Source organism: Elephas maximus, chromosome 4, assembly GCF_024166365.1.
Source record: "Elephas maximus indicus isolate mEleMax1 chromosome 4, mEleMax1 primary haplotype, whole genome shotgun sequence".
NCBI classification, from domain to species: Eukaryota; Metazoa; Chordata; class Mammalia; order Proboscidea; family Elephantidae; genus Elephas; species Elephas maximus.
Window position 1 is genome coordinate 71606545 of NC_064822.1, and position 13515 is coordinate 71620059.

At 40.9% G+C, this 13515-nt stretch overlaps 1 protein-coding gene across 1 annotated transcript in view; it reads left to right on the forward strand.

Moving 5' to 3' along the window:
- Positions 1-364: 364 nt before the first annotated feature.
- FAM234B (family with sequence similarity 234 member B) overlaps positions 365-13515 on the forward strand; it is a 61640-nt gene continuing 48489 nt past the window's right edge. Inside the window, exon 1 of the mRNA XM_049882516.1 lies at positions 365-432. Within this exon, the coding sequence (XP_049738473.1) occupies positions 396-432 (37 nt within the window). The 5' untranslated portion in view covers positions 365-395. The remainder of the gene's footprint in view (positions 433-13515) is intronic.

Sequence of the window (13515 nt, forward strand, 5' to 3'; positions counted from 1 at the left end):
GGCCCACCTAGTAAGTGATGCAGCCAGGATTCAAATCCATTTTGTCGGACTCCAAAGCCCACGCGCATTTCACAACCTGTGCCTCCTTTATGACTTGTTACCTCATTCCATTCTCACTGAAAACCTAGAGGGTAGTTAACTATTTTCCCATTTTACTGAGGAAAAAAAAAAAAAAAAAACTCAGCGGTCATCGTAAGAAGTCCGGCTCAGAGCCAGCAGGCAAAGAGCCTGTAGGAGCGTGTACGTGGGCGCGGCCGCCGCAGCCCAGCGCCTCCTCTCGCCTCTGTTCAGCCGAGCGAGTCCCACCTTTTCGGATCTCCGCCTGGGCGCAGCCCGCACCGAACTACACTTCCCGGCAGGACGCGGACGCGCGCACGCGCACCGGGGCCTCCGCCATGGCGACCGTGCTGTCCAGGGCGCTCAAGCTCCCGGGTAAGTAGTCGCAGCGCCGCGACCACCCCGCCCCCGTCGGCCTGGGGAGACAGGGAGGAGATGCTTTGGGGGCAAAGCTGGTCCGGGCCTGGACGCAACCCGGGAGGAGCTGCAGGAGACCAGAGGCGAGGCGGATGCAGCCCTCGCGGGCTGGGGTCCTTGCGCCGCCAGGGGGCTGGAGGGGCGTTCGGCGGCGCGAGGGTCGTGAGCGCCGGGCGAGCCTGGGAGAGAGAAGAAGAGGGGCCGCTGGAGGCGCGCGTGGCAGGTGGCTGGGAGCGGGCGGGCGCCGCGGTGCCGCGAATGTCCGAGCTTGTGCCGCCTCCATCCAAGGAAAGGGGTGCTGAGGGGAGCATCCTTCCCCAAGCGCAGCGGACGAGGTACTGGGGGTCTCCAGCTCCTTCTGTTGTGGACTGGACCTGGGCGGAGGAGGGGAAGGGGCGGCAAGGCGACGAGTGACCCTCTGTGGAGCAGCAGCTCCCCTGAATGACAACAGTGATGCAGCCGGGAGGGTGCGACAGGTATTTCCCTTGCTATTTCACGGAATAAGAAAATGAGAGTCATTTGGCTAACTGATTTGCCCAGTCCAATGTCACGTAAGCAGGACTGGAAAAGCCTGGTCTTGAACGCTACGGGTCTTTTGACTCTAGATCCTGGTCTTTTGATTCCACTTGGTCAGCGTCTGTCTGTGGAAGCTAAGCATTTCCGAAAAAAATGCTTTAGCACCTGCAATTTGCAGATAATTTGTGGAATATTCTTTAAGGAGGTGGTAGTGGTGATGACGACTTCCAGAATTAATTCAGTTCTTTGGGCAGCAGCTCTGACCTTTTTTTCTATCTCTGAACCTCCAGAATGGGACTATGCTATTAGAAACTTACTATTTTAATAAAAGTATGATATTTATTCTGCCCAAATAAATGTTAAATACTAAGTCTTTTTAAAAAACTTTTATGGTTCTACCTAAATAAATTTTAAAAACATTAATCTGTAAGCATTTGTTTGCTGATAACTTAAGATGTTAGTGGGAAAAGCAGTTGTTTTTCACTGGCATCATTAGAAACGGTTAGTTGGGTGTCTGCAGGATACCGAGCTTTAGGCTACAGGGGGATTCCAGGGCCCTTGTTCTCAAGCAGAAGGTCTGTGGTTAGGACAAACGGGTTGCACGCTTGGCTGCTAATCAGAAGGTTGGCAGTTTGAACCCACTCTGTCACTTCAGAAGAAAGGCCTGGCTATCTGCTTCCATAAAGGTTACATCCAAGAAAGCCCTATAGAACTCAGTTCTACTCCGTAATACATGGGGTCGCCAGGAGTCAGAATTGACTTCACAGCAACTGGTTTGATTTTGGTTTGGTTTTCAGGGAGTTTCCAGTATAAAACATTGAAAGGAGCCTTGTGCTTTAGATGACACTGGGTTGGATATGAAATACGGAATTGTATTTCTGTTCCCGGACTTCATAACATCAGACAGATTTTTTTCCCCCCATCGGGCTCCTTAGAATATTGGAAGGAACATTGATAATATGTATCTTGGAATGTGTATATAACATTGAAATTAAATAAGGGACATGTCCCTTTACCTGAAGGATTAATTAATTTTGAAGAAAGTAGCCTCGTGTATTCTTAGTGTAAGATGATATACCCACGGGGGAGTAATGAAATTTCAAACGTATTTAGCTTTCTTTCTATTTTTCTTTTAGATTCCTTGTTTTATTTCAGCATGGTAATTGTTATTCTTTAAGGGTAAGAATGCAAGAAACTCTTGAGCTCTTTTGCTTCTCACATCTTGACACTGCGGCACTTATTACTTCCTAGAGTATTTAGTTGCAGTAACCTGGTTAGCTGACAGGGAGTAAAGCGTTCCCATGTTCACCCCTTGACCTGTGTTTGGATGGCAGCTTGTCCCTGAACAGTCTGGTATGTCTGTTTTTTTAGAGGGTCAGTGAAAAAGAGGAAGACCCTCAATAACATGGTTTGACATGGTGACTGTAACAACGGGCTCAAATATAACAGTTATCGTGAGGATGGTGCAGGACTGGGCCATGCCTCCTTCTGTTGTATGTAAAATTGGAATCACCTCGACGGCATCTAACAACAAGGGTTATTATAAGTCAGAATCAACTTGACGGCAGTGGTTTGGTTTTTTTGAGTATATATAGAGAGAGAGAGAGCGCAACTGTGAGTCCCTTGGTGGGGCAAATGGTTAATGAACTTGGCCCCTAACTGAAAGGTTGGAGGTTTGAGTCTACCCAAAGATGCCTTAGATGAAAGGAGGCCTGGCAGTATACTTCTGGAAAATCAGTCATAGGGTTTTCAATGGCAGTGATCTTTAGGTAGCAGATTGACAGGCCTTCCCTTTGGGGTGCAGCTGGGTGGGTTTGAACTGCCAACCTTTAGGTTAGCAGTCTAACACAAACCATTCGTGCCACCCAGGGACCAAGAAAGAGGACCAGGAACTCGATATTTGGAATTGGCAGTAAAGATGGAGACTCTCCACTGAGATCAGGGCTCGAGGAGACAGAGAATGAGGCCAGCTGTGGCTCCAGTTTTTGGAAGGAAGTCTTCTGCATTTAGATTTTTTTTTTTCTTTTCTAATAGACTTTATTTTTTAGAGCAGTTTTAGATTTACAGAAAATTGCACAGAAAGTACAAGAGAATTTCCATATACTCCCCTTCCCCTGCAGTTTCTCTTATTATTAACCTTTTGTATTCTTGGGGTTCATTTGTCGCTATGAACCCACGTTAATGCACTGTTGTTATAGCTGCCATGAAGTCGGCCCTTGACTCACAGCAACCGCATGCACAACAGAACGAAACGCTGCCCGATCCCACGCTATCCCCATGATCTGTTGTAGATCGCACTATTAATGACCCATAGGGTTTCTTTTTCTTTTTTTAAAATTGTGGTTTAGGTGAAGGTTTACAGTGCAAACTATTTTTTCATTAAACAATTAATACCCATACTGTTTTGTGATATTGGTTGCCAGCGCTACGATATTTCAACACTCTCCCCTTCTCGACCTTGGGGTCCTGTGTCCTCCTGCCTTCTTGTCCTTGCCCCTGGGCTGGTGTGCCCGTTCAGTTTCATTTTGTTTTGTGGGCTTCTCTAATCTTTGACTGAAGGGTGAACCTCAGGAGTGACTTCATTACTGAGCTATGAGGGTGTCCGGGGGCCTGTAATCTCGGGGTTTCTCCAGTCTCTGTTAGACCAATAAGTCTGGTCTTTTTTTTTTGTGAGTTAAAATTTTGTTCTACATTTTTCTCTTGCTCTGTCTGGGACCGTCTACTGTGATCCCTGTCAGAGCAGTTGGTGGTCGTAGCCGGGTACCATCTAGTTGTGCTGGATTCAGTCTATTGGAGGCTATGGTACTTGTGGTCCATTACTCCTTTGGACTAATTTTTCCCTTGTGTCTTTGGTTTTCTTTTTCCTCCCTTGCTCCAGTTTTTTTTTTTTTTCCCCTTGCTCCAGATGGGGTGGGACCAGTGCAGTATCTTAGAAGGCTACTCACAAGCTTTTAAGACGCCAGAAGCTGTTCACCAAAGTAGAATGTAGAACATTTTCTTTATAAACTATGTAATGCCAGTTGAGCTAGATGTTCCCCGAGACCATGGTCCCCACAGCTTTCAGCCCAGTAACTTCGTCCCTCGGGGAGTTTAGATGTGTTTATGGAGCTTCCATGACCTTGTGTTGGATAAGTTCTGCTGGCTTCCCCAGTATTGTGTACTGTTTTACCCTTCACCAAAGTTACCACTTATTTATTGTCTATTTAGTGCTTTTCCCTCCCACTCTGCCTTCCCTTGTAACCAGGAAATGTTTCTTTTTGTGTGTGTGTAAACCTTTTCATAAGTTTTTATAATAGTGGTCTCATACAATATTTGTCCTTTAGTGATGTGTTTCACTCAGCATAGTGTCCTCTAGATTCATCCATGTTGTGAGATGCTTTGCAGATTCATCGTTGTTCTTTATCATTGTGTTGTATTCCATCATGTTTGTACCATAGTTTGTTTATCCATTCATCTGTTGTTGGGCACCTAGGTTGTTTCCATCTTTTTGCTATTGTGAACAATGCGGCAGTGAACATGGGTATACTTACGTCCATTCATGTGATGGCGCTTATATCTCTAGGATATATTCCTTGGAGTGAGATTGCTGGATCATATGGTATTTCAGTTTCTAGCTTTTAAAGGAAGCACCATATCATTTTCCAAAATGGTTGTACCATTTTGCATTCCTACCAGCAGTGCATAAGAGTTCCAGTCTCCCCACAGGCTCTCCGACACTTGTTATTTTCTGTGTTTTTGATTCGTGCCAGTAATGTCAGCTTGAGATGGTATCTCGTTGTGGTTTTGATTTGCATTTCTCTAATGGCTGGTGATCATGAGCATTTCTTCATGTATTTGTTAGCCACTTGTATGTCTTCTTTGGTGAAGTGTCTGTTCATATCCTTTGCCCATTTTTTAACTGGATTATTTGTCTTTTTTTTTTTTTTTTGTAGAAGGGTTAGATTGTCTCGTAGATTTTAGAGATTAGACCTTTGTCTGATTTGTAATAGCGAAAATTTTTTTCCCAGTCTGTAGGTTCTCTTTTTACTCTTTTGGTGAAGTCTTTTGATGAGCATAAGGTTTTAATTTTTAGAAGATCTTAGTTATCCACCTTATCTTCTGGTGTTTATATATTGTTAGTTATGATTTGTATCCTGTTAATGGCATGTATTAGAGCCTCTAGAGTTGACCCTATTTTTTCTTCTACGATCTTTATAGTTTTTGTTTTTTTTTATTTAGGTCTTTGATCCATTTTGAGTTCATTTTTGTATATGGGGTGAGGTATGATTCCTGTTTCATTTTTTTGCAGGTGGACATCCTGTTTTGCCAGTACCATTTGTTAAAAAGACCGTCTTTTCCCCATTTGATGGGCATTGATCCCTTGTTGAAGATCAAATGACTGTAGGTGGATGGATTTATATCTGGGTTCTCAATTCTGTTCCATTGGTCAATGTGTCTGTCGTTGTACCAATACCAGGCTGTTTTGTCTACCATAGCTGTATAGTAGCAGGTTCTGAGGTCAGCTAGTATAAGTCCTCCTACTCTGTTCTTCAGTACCCACCACTGCCACTGCCGTCGTGCTTTACTTATCCAGGGCCTCTTCCCTTTCCGTATAATGATTAGCCTTTCCGTCTCTTTAAAGAATGCTGTTGGTATTTGGATCGAGATTGCGTTGTATCTGTAGATTGCTTTGGGTGGAATTGACGTTTTCACAACTTTAAGCCTATCGGGTATGTTGTGATACTTTTTTAGGCCCACATACAATAGCCATATGTTCTTGTATGTGTTGCTGGACTTTTTTCTCCCTTTGCACTTTTCCTTGCCTTTCTTCCCTCCAAAACACACTTTTTAGCTTTTTATGTAGGGTAGAAATTACTTTCCTATCACTCTCTTTCGACACCCACACCTGTTAACTGGGCCTGTGAGGTTGCCTGTCCTGGTTGGGCTACTTTGTCATGTTAGTTTAGTTCACATCCTCACTATTTTTATGTATAACAGAGGCAGAAAAGAATGGTGGCTAAGAGGAGGACACAGGCTTGGGTTTAAATCCAGTCTTCACCTGATGAGTTATTTAATCTCTTTAAGCTTTAGTTTCCACATCCTTAATGTTATTGTGGAACATTTACTACATGCTGTGCAGTCTACTCCATATTTACTGAGTAGGGTTATTTGGAATATTAAAAGAGGTGGTCGTATTTAAGAGGTTTATTAACTTCTGACGTGTTAATTAGGAGTTCTCTAATCAAAACTTCATAAGTGTTGGCTATTACTATTATCATCATTTGCACTGTGATCATTTCTGAATGTGATACCCGAAGGAAGGCCTGATGTGATAGTAAACTAATGACAGGTCTCAGCAACCTCGCGGTGAAAGACCAGTTGATGGGAATGTGTTTCAGTCTCGTACCCTTTCACTAAACTCAGCATGGAAAGATGTTTGGCTCACATACATAGAATGAAGTTAATCAGTAACAGAAGGACAGTATGACATTCATAAAGCCTGTGGGACAGCTTATCTCATAAGCTTATATGTTTTTTTAAGGCTGGTTTGAAGTTTGAAGGTCAAACACTGAAGATAATATCAAAACATAATATTATTGTAATGGATTTTTTGTTATGTGTAACTCAGAATGATTATGTGCCCTTGGATAAACTAATCCATGATGTGAATTATTTACCTGTAGTTGCATTAGAGCGCGTAGTATAATACATATGTAGTATAGTATACGTTCCTGTCTTGGTTACCTAGTGCTGCTATAACCGAAATACTACACGTGGATGGCTTTAACAAATGGAAATTTATTTCCTCACAGTAAAGTAGGCTAAAAGTAGGCCAAATTCAGGGTGTCAGCTCCAGGGGCTGGCTTTCTCTTTCTGGAGGAAGATTCCGTGTCCTCAAACTTCCCCTGGTCCAAGAGCTTCTCAGGCTCAGGGACACGCTCTGCTCCCGGTGATGCTTTCTGGGTGGTGTGAGGTCCCGAAGACTCTGGTTGCCTCACTTTCCTTTTATCTCTTAAAGACATAAAAGGTGGTGCAGGCCACACCCCAGGGAAACTCCCTTTACATTGGCTCAGGGAGGTGACCTGGTGTTACAATGCCACCCTAACCCTCTTAACATAAAATTACAATCACAAAATGGAGGGCAACCACACAACACTGGGAGTCATGGCCTAACCAAGTTGATACACACATTTTTGGGGGGACATAATTCAATCCATGACAATTACAGTGTAGTACATGTCCTAAGATAGTATATGCTGTAGTATATTTTCTTCAAAACATATGAGGATAGATTCTTCTCTTTCCTGTTTGTTTTCCTCTGTGCCATTTTGGAAACACTGTTTTAACCAGCACCCTCAGTCTTTCTAAGATGAAAAGTGATAGCTATGGAAAACTCATTTATACTGACGTATTATGAAATCAGTGCCCGTACCTTATTCTCTGAAACTCTTTCAGTGATTAAAAATCTGAGTGGGAGCTGAAATTAGAAGAGAGTGCTAAAGTACCCAGGACTATGAAGCAAGGATTTGATGTCTAACTCTTCAGCCTGAGTATAACTTTAGGCAAGTAATTACACTTATGCTTCAACCTGTCTTGCTGTCTTTCTGTGAATACATAGAAAAATACTTATTTGGGTGTTCTCTAATCAAAACTTAGATCCTGTAATAATTAAGCTGAGGTTGGATTTTGCACTATCTGAAAAAAATATGCATTAGTAAGTTAAAAGTAAATACCCATCCTCAGAGTTTGGCCCTAATCTTCTATGATCTTTTATAGAAAGGCTCGAGGGTATGATAACCTCTGAGTTTTTGCATGTTTGTCTTTATACTTAACAATATCGTGGCTGGGTCAGAGATCTTGGACTTTGCACCCCATGCACGTTCTTTCAGGACTTTGTAGATATTACTGCACTACCTTTTACTAACGTATGTTGTGGTGGAGAAGTCAGCAGGACTTTTATTCCCATCATTACTGACTTGATTGTTTTTCCCTGGTCTGGCTACTCCTATGATTCTTTGTCCTTGAAGTCCAGTGCCTTTACCAGGATATATCTCAGTATTGATTATTCTCTACCTGTTTTTCTTGGGACTCCTTTTACGCTTTTATTCTGCAGTTTTAGGTCTTGCTTTATTGCAGAAACTTTTTTTGTATATCCTTTAAATATTGTTTTTGCTTCCACTTTCTTTATCTTATCTCTTTGGTTACGCATATATTGAATCAGCTTTGTTCTCTGTTTCTATCACTTTCTAGTCCTTTTAAAAGTCTTGTTCTTTTCTGTGGGAGACACATAAGTAGTCATTAAGAGTACAGGCTTTGAAGGTAGACTATCTGGGTTTGAATCCTTGCACTGTTACTTGCTGTTTAACTATGGGCCAGTTACTTAAACTTAGATTTTTCAGGTTTCCTCATCTCTAAAATGGAGCTAATAATGTGTGTTTACCTCAAAAAGTTGTTCTGGAGATTTACTGAGGTAAGATGTTCAGGGGCTTGGAAGAGTGCGTAGGTAATGCTCAGGAATTGCCAACGATTGTTTCCATTCCATTTTGCTTTTTTTTTCTAATTTATCCTCCTTGACTTTGTTTTTAGCAATATCTCTTCTCCTTTTTTGCTGGTTCTAATAAGAATTTCTTTTCTCTAATTGTTTTATTAGTTTCTTCCATTGTCTTCCTGAACCCTGATGGTTTTACTTTTTATCTTTTCTGTTGAATGCCATTTGTTAGAAATATGAGCGTAAGTCAAAAAGTATTGCTATAAAATCATAGAAATCTCTGTTAAACAAAAATATCAAAATGTGAAGCTATTGTTTCTTGACATACCCTCCGTCTAGGTCTGTATGCTTTTGAAGGCAGTGTTTCCATCTCTCTAACCGTTCCCTGAAGAATTCTGTGCTCTTCGATTCAAACCACGTCAAAATGGCAGTTTTGGCATCCTCGAGGGACTCAAATCGTGTTCCTTTTAAATGTTCTTTGAGTTTTGGGAACAAAAAGAACTCTGAAGGGGCAAGATCAGGGCTGTAGGATAGATGGAGTAATATTTCCCAATGAAATTCTCATAGGATAGCCCTTGCTACCCTTGAAGAATAAGCAAGTACGTTGTTGTGATGGAAAAAAATTCCTTGATACAACTTTACTGGCCTTTTTCTCACCAATGCAGTTTTCAGTTTTCTTAAACCTTCTTTGTAATAAGTCCCCCGTGATCGTCCTGTGTCCTTTGAGATTACCCATTTGGAATCCCAAAAAACAGTTGCCATAACCTTCTGGGTGGTCTTCCCTCTCTTGGCTCATCTTTGAGGTCTTCTCGACCTTCCTTAAAATGCTTGATCCATGTAAAAACTGTTGTTTTATGTGGGGCAGCATTCCCATAAACTTGTTGCAAAGCTTCAGTGATTTGGGAAGATGTCCACTTGAGTTTTGTTAAAAACTTGATAATAGCCCTGACCTCAAATTTTTTTTCCTCCCATGGCACAGTAAGTATCCCTTTTTTAGAAGGCACCCTGACGAAACTAAGACAATTGTATTACAGAAGGAACTTGTCTGCAGCCATCCACTGATCACAGAGACGTGTTTAAACACATTTTGTTTGGAATAAATCCATGCATGTATGAACTGGAACTCTAGTAGCGATACTTTTTGACTTACCCTCGTATTTTGTCTTCTCTGTGGCCCTTATTTCAGACAAGACACATTTTCTTTGCTTTCTTGGCTTCCATGGGGAAGTGTCTATTCATTGTTTCTTCTGTGTCGTGATGTAATCTGTCCAGCATTTGTTCTTCAGCTAATTTTATTTGTGTGTTTGATTTTAACTTTTTTTATTGCATATTTATAGAACTTTGTGGTATCCTGTAGAGTGAATGCTATTGATGGTTCCTTTCTTTTTTTTCCTTCATTATTTGAATATGCCACAATATATTCTATCTTCTTTTGATGGAAATTTACTAATTAAACAGTGCTGCAGTAAACATTGTTGTAATTAGCAATTTTGGCAAATGTGCTTAATACTTCTAGGGTATACAACTAGGAGTGAAACGACTGGTTTTGTGCATTTTCAATGTCGTGATATACCACCAAATTGCTGCCCAATGTGGTTATATCAATTTACACCCCCATCAGCAGTGTGTGAGAGCTCCACTTGCTTTATATCCTCACCAGCGCATGCTTTTACCAGATTTTAAAAGTTTTTGTCAACCTAAGTGAATGAGTATCTGATTGTTATTTAAATTTGCACTCCCCTCATTACTAGTGAGGTTGACCTTTTTCCATATATTTATTTGCTGTTTGCCATTTGGGTTTCCTCGTCAGTGAAGTGCCTGTTTATGGCTTTTATTTTTCTTTCTTTTATTCTATTGAGGTATTAATTTGAAGGAGTTTTTTTTATGTATCCTTATACTAATCCCATGTGATACATGTGTGTTATACATCTCTTATTCCATTTTATAGTTTATCGTCTACTGAATTTATAGTAAGTCTTGAAATCTGGCAGGACAGGTTCTCCCAAACTTCTTTAAAATTGTTTTGGCTTGTTGTTCTTCTTTAATAATTTTATATTAAGCTTCTCAAGTTTCATGAATAATTCAGTCAATATCTTGATTGGAATTTCCTTATATCTATAAATTAATCTGAAGAAAATGAACATCTGTGTGATGTTGTCTTATCTGTACACATTGTATTTCTATCAACTTCTTTATATCTTCTTAAATATCTTTTTATCAAGTTTTATAATTATTTTTCTTAAGAATCTTAACCTCATACATGTTTTATTAAAATATAAATATTTTATCTATTGTAGCTGAGATTATAAATTAAATCCATTAAAAAAATTGTATTTTCAACTGCTTGTTTCAGGCGATTATTATACAGTAATTCTTTTTTGTTGTCGTTAGGTGCCATCGAGTCAGTTTTGACTCATAGCAGCCCCATGTGACAGAGTAGAACTGCCCTGTAAGTTTTTTTTTTTTTCAATAATTTATTTTGTTATTGTTGTTGAGAATATGTTTTTGTTAGGTGCCCTCGAGTTGGTTCTGAATCATAGCGACCCTGTGTACAACGGAACAAAGCACTGCTCTATCCTGCACCATCCTCACAATTGTTGTTATGCTTGAGCCCATTGTTGCAACCACTGTGTCAGTCCATCTCTTTGAGGGTCTTCCTCTTCTTCGCTGACCCTCTGCTTTACCAAGCACGATGTCCTGTTCCAGGAACGGATCCCTCCTGATAACATGTCCAAAGTACGTAAGGCAAAGTCCCACCCTCTTTGTGTCTGTCTAAGGAGCATTCTGGCTGTACTTCTTCCAAGACAGATTTGCTTGTTCTTTTGGCAGTCCATTGTATGTATATTCAATATTCTTTGCCAACACCACAATTCAAAGGCATCAATTTTTCAGTCTTCCTTATTCATCTTCAGGCTTTCACATGCATATGAGGCTATTGAAAACACCCTGGCTTGGGTCAGGCACATCTTAGTCTTCAAGTCATCTGCATAACACAGGTTGTTAATGAGTCTTCCTCCAATCCTGATGCCCCATTCTTCTTCATAGAGCCCTGCTTCTCAGATTATTTGCTCAGCATATCCATGGCACTGGGTGGGTATACAGATTGAATACCAAAAACCAAACCCAGTGCTGTCGAGTTGATTCCGGAGTTGATTCCAACTCATAGCGACCCTATAGGACAGAATAGAACTGCCCCATAGAGTTTCCAAGGAGTCCCTGGCGGATTTGAACTGCCGACCCATTGGTTAGTAGCTGTAACACTTAACCACGACGCCACCAAGGGATACAACCCTGACACACACCTTTCCTGACTTTAAACCATGCAGTATCTCCTTGTTCGAATGACTGCTTCTTGATCTTTGTACAGGTTCCTCCTGAGCAGAATTAAGTGTTCTGGAATTCCTGTTCCTCACAATGTTATCCATATTTGTTATGATCCACACAGTCAAATGCCTTTGCATAGTCAATAAAACACTGGTAAACGTCTTTCTGGTATTCTCTGCTTTCGGCCAGGATCCATCTGACATCAGCAATGATATCCTTGGTTTCACGTCCTCTTTTAAATCTGGCTTGAATTCTGGCAGTTCCCTGTAGATATACTGCCGCAGCTGCTTTTGAGTGATCTTCAGCAAAATTTTACTTGCTTGTGATATTAATGAAATTGTTCGATAATTTCCGCATTCGGTTGGATCACCCTTCTTGGGAGTGGACCAAGTAGCCATCTTCCAGATTTCTTGGCATAGCCAGATGAGCACTTCCAGTGCCGCATCCGTTTGTTGAAACATCTCAATTTGTATTCTGTCAATTCCTGGAGCCTTACTTTTTGCCAGTGCCTTCAGTGCAGCTGGACTTCTTCCATCAGTGCCATCGGTTCCCCATCATATGTTACCTTCTGAAATGGTTGAACATCAACCAGTTCTTTTTGGTATAGTGACTCTGTGTATCCCTTCCACCTCCTTTGGATGCTTCCTGCGTTGTTTAATATTTTCACCATAGAATCCTTCAGTATTGGAACTCAAGTGTTGAATTTTTTCTTCAGTTCTTTCAGTTTGAGAAATGTCGAGCATGATCTTCCCTTTTGGTTTTCTATCTCCCGGTCTTTGCACATTTCATTATAATACTTTGCTTCGTCTTCTCTAGCTGCCTTTTGAAATCTTCTCTTCAGCTCTTTTACTTTATCATTTCTTCCTTTTGCTTAAGCTACTTGACATGCAAGAGCAAGTTTTAGAGTCTCCTCTGAAATCCATCTTGGTCTTTTCTTTCCTGTCTTTTTAATGACCTCTTGGTTTCTTCATGTATGATGTCCTTCCACAACTCGTCTGGTCTTCGATCGTTAGTGTTCAAAATGTCAAATCTAGAGACAGTCTGTAAATTCAGGTAAGATGTACTCAAGGTCCCACTTTGGCTCTTGTGAACTTGTTCTAATTTCCTTCAGTTCCAACTTGAACTTGCATATGAGCAACTGATAATCTGTTCCACAGTTGGCTCCTGGCCTTGTTCTCACTGCTGATACTGACCTTTTCCATCATCTCTTCCTACAGATACAGTCTATTTGGTTCCCGTGTATTCCATCTGGTAAGGTCCACATGTATCATCAACATTTATGTTGGTGAAAAAAGGTATTTGCAATGAAGAAGTCATTGGTCTTGGAAAATTTTGTCACGTGATCTCCGGCATCATTTCTATCACTGGGGCCATATTTTCCAACTACTGATCCTTTTTCTTTGTTTCTAACTTTCACATTCCAATCACCAGTCGTTATCAGTGCAACTGTTATCAGTGCATGTTTGTTCGATTTCAAACTGCAGAAGTTGGTAAAAATCTTCAATTTCTTCGTCTTTGGCCTTAGTGGTTGGTTCATACATTTGAATAATAGTCCTATTAACTGGTTCTCCTTTTAGGCATATCACTGACAGCATTGTACTTCAGGATGGATCTTGAAATATTCTTTTTGATGATGAATGCAACACCATTTCTCTTCAAGTTGTCATTCTTGGCATAGTAGACCATATGATTGTCTCATTCAAAATGGCCATTATGAGTCTGTTTCAGCTCAC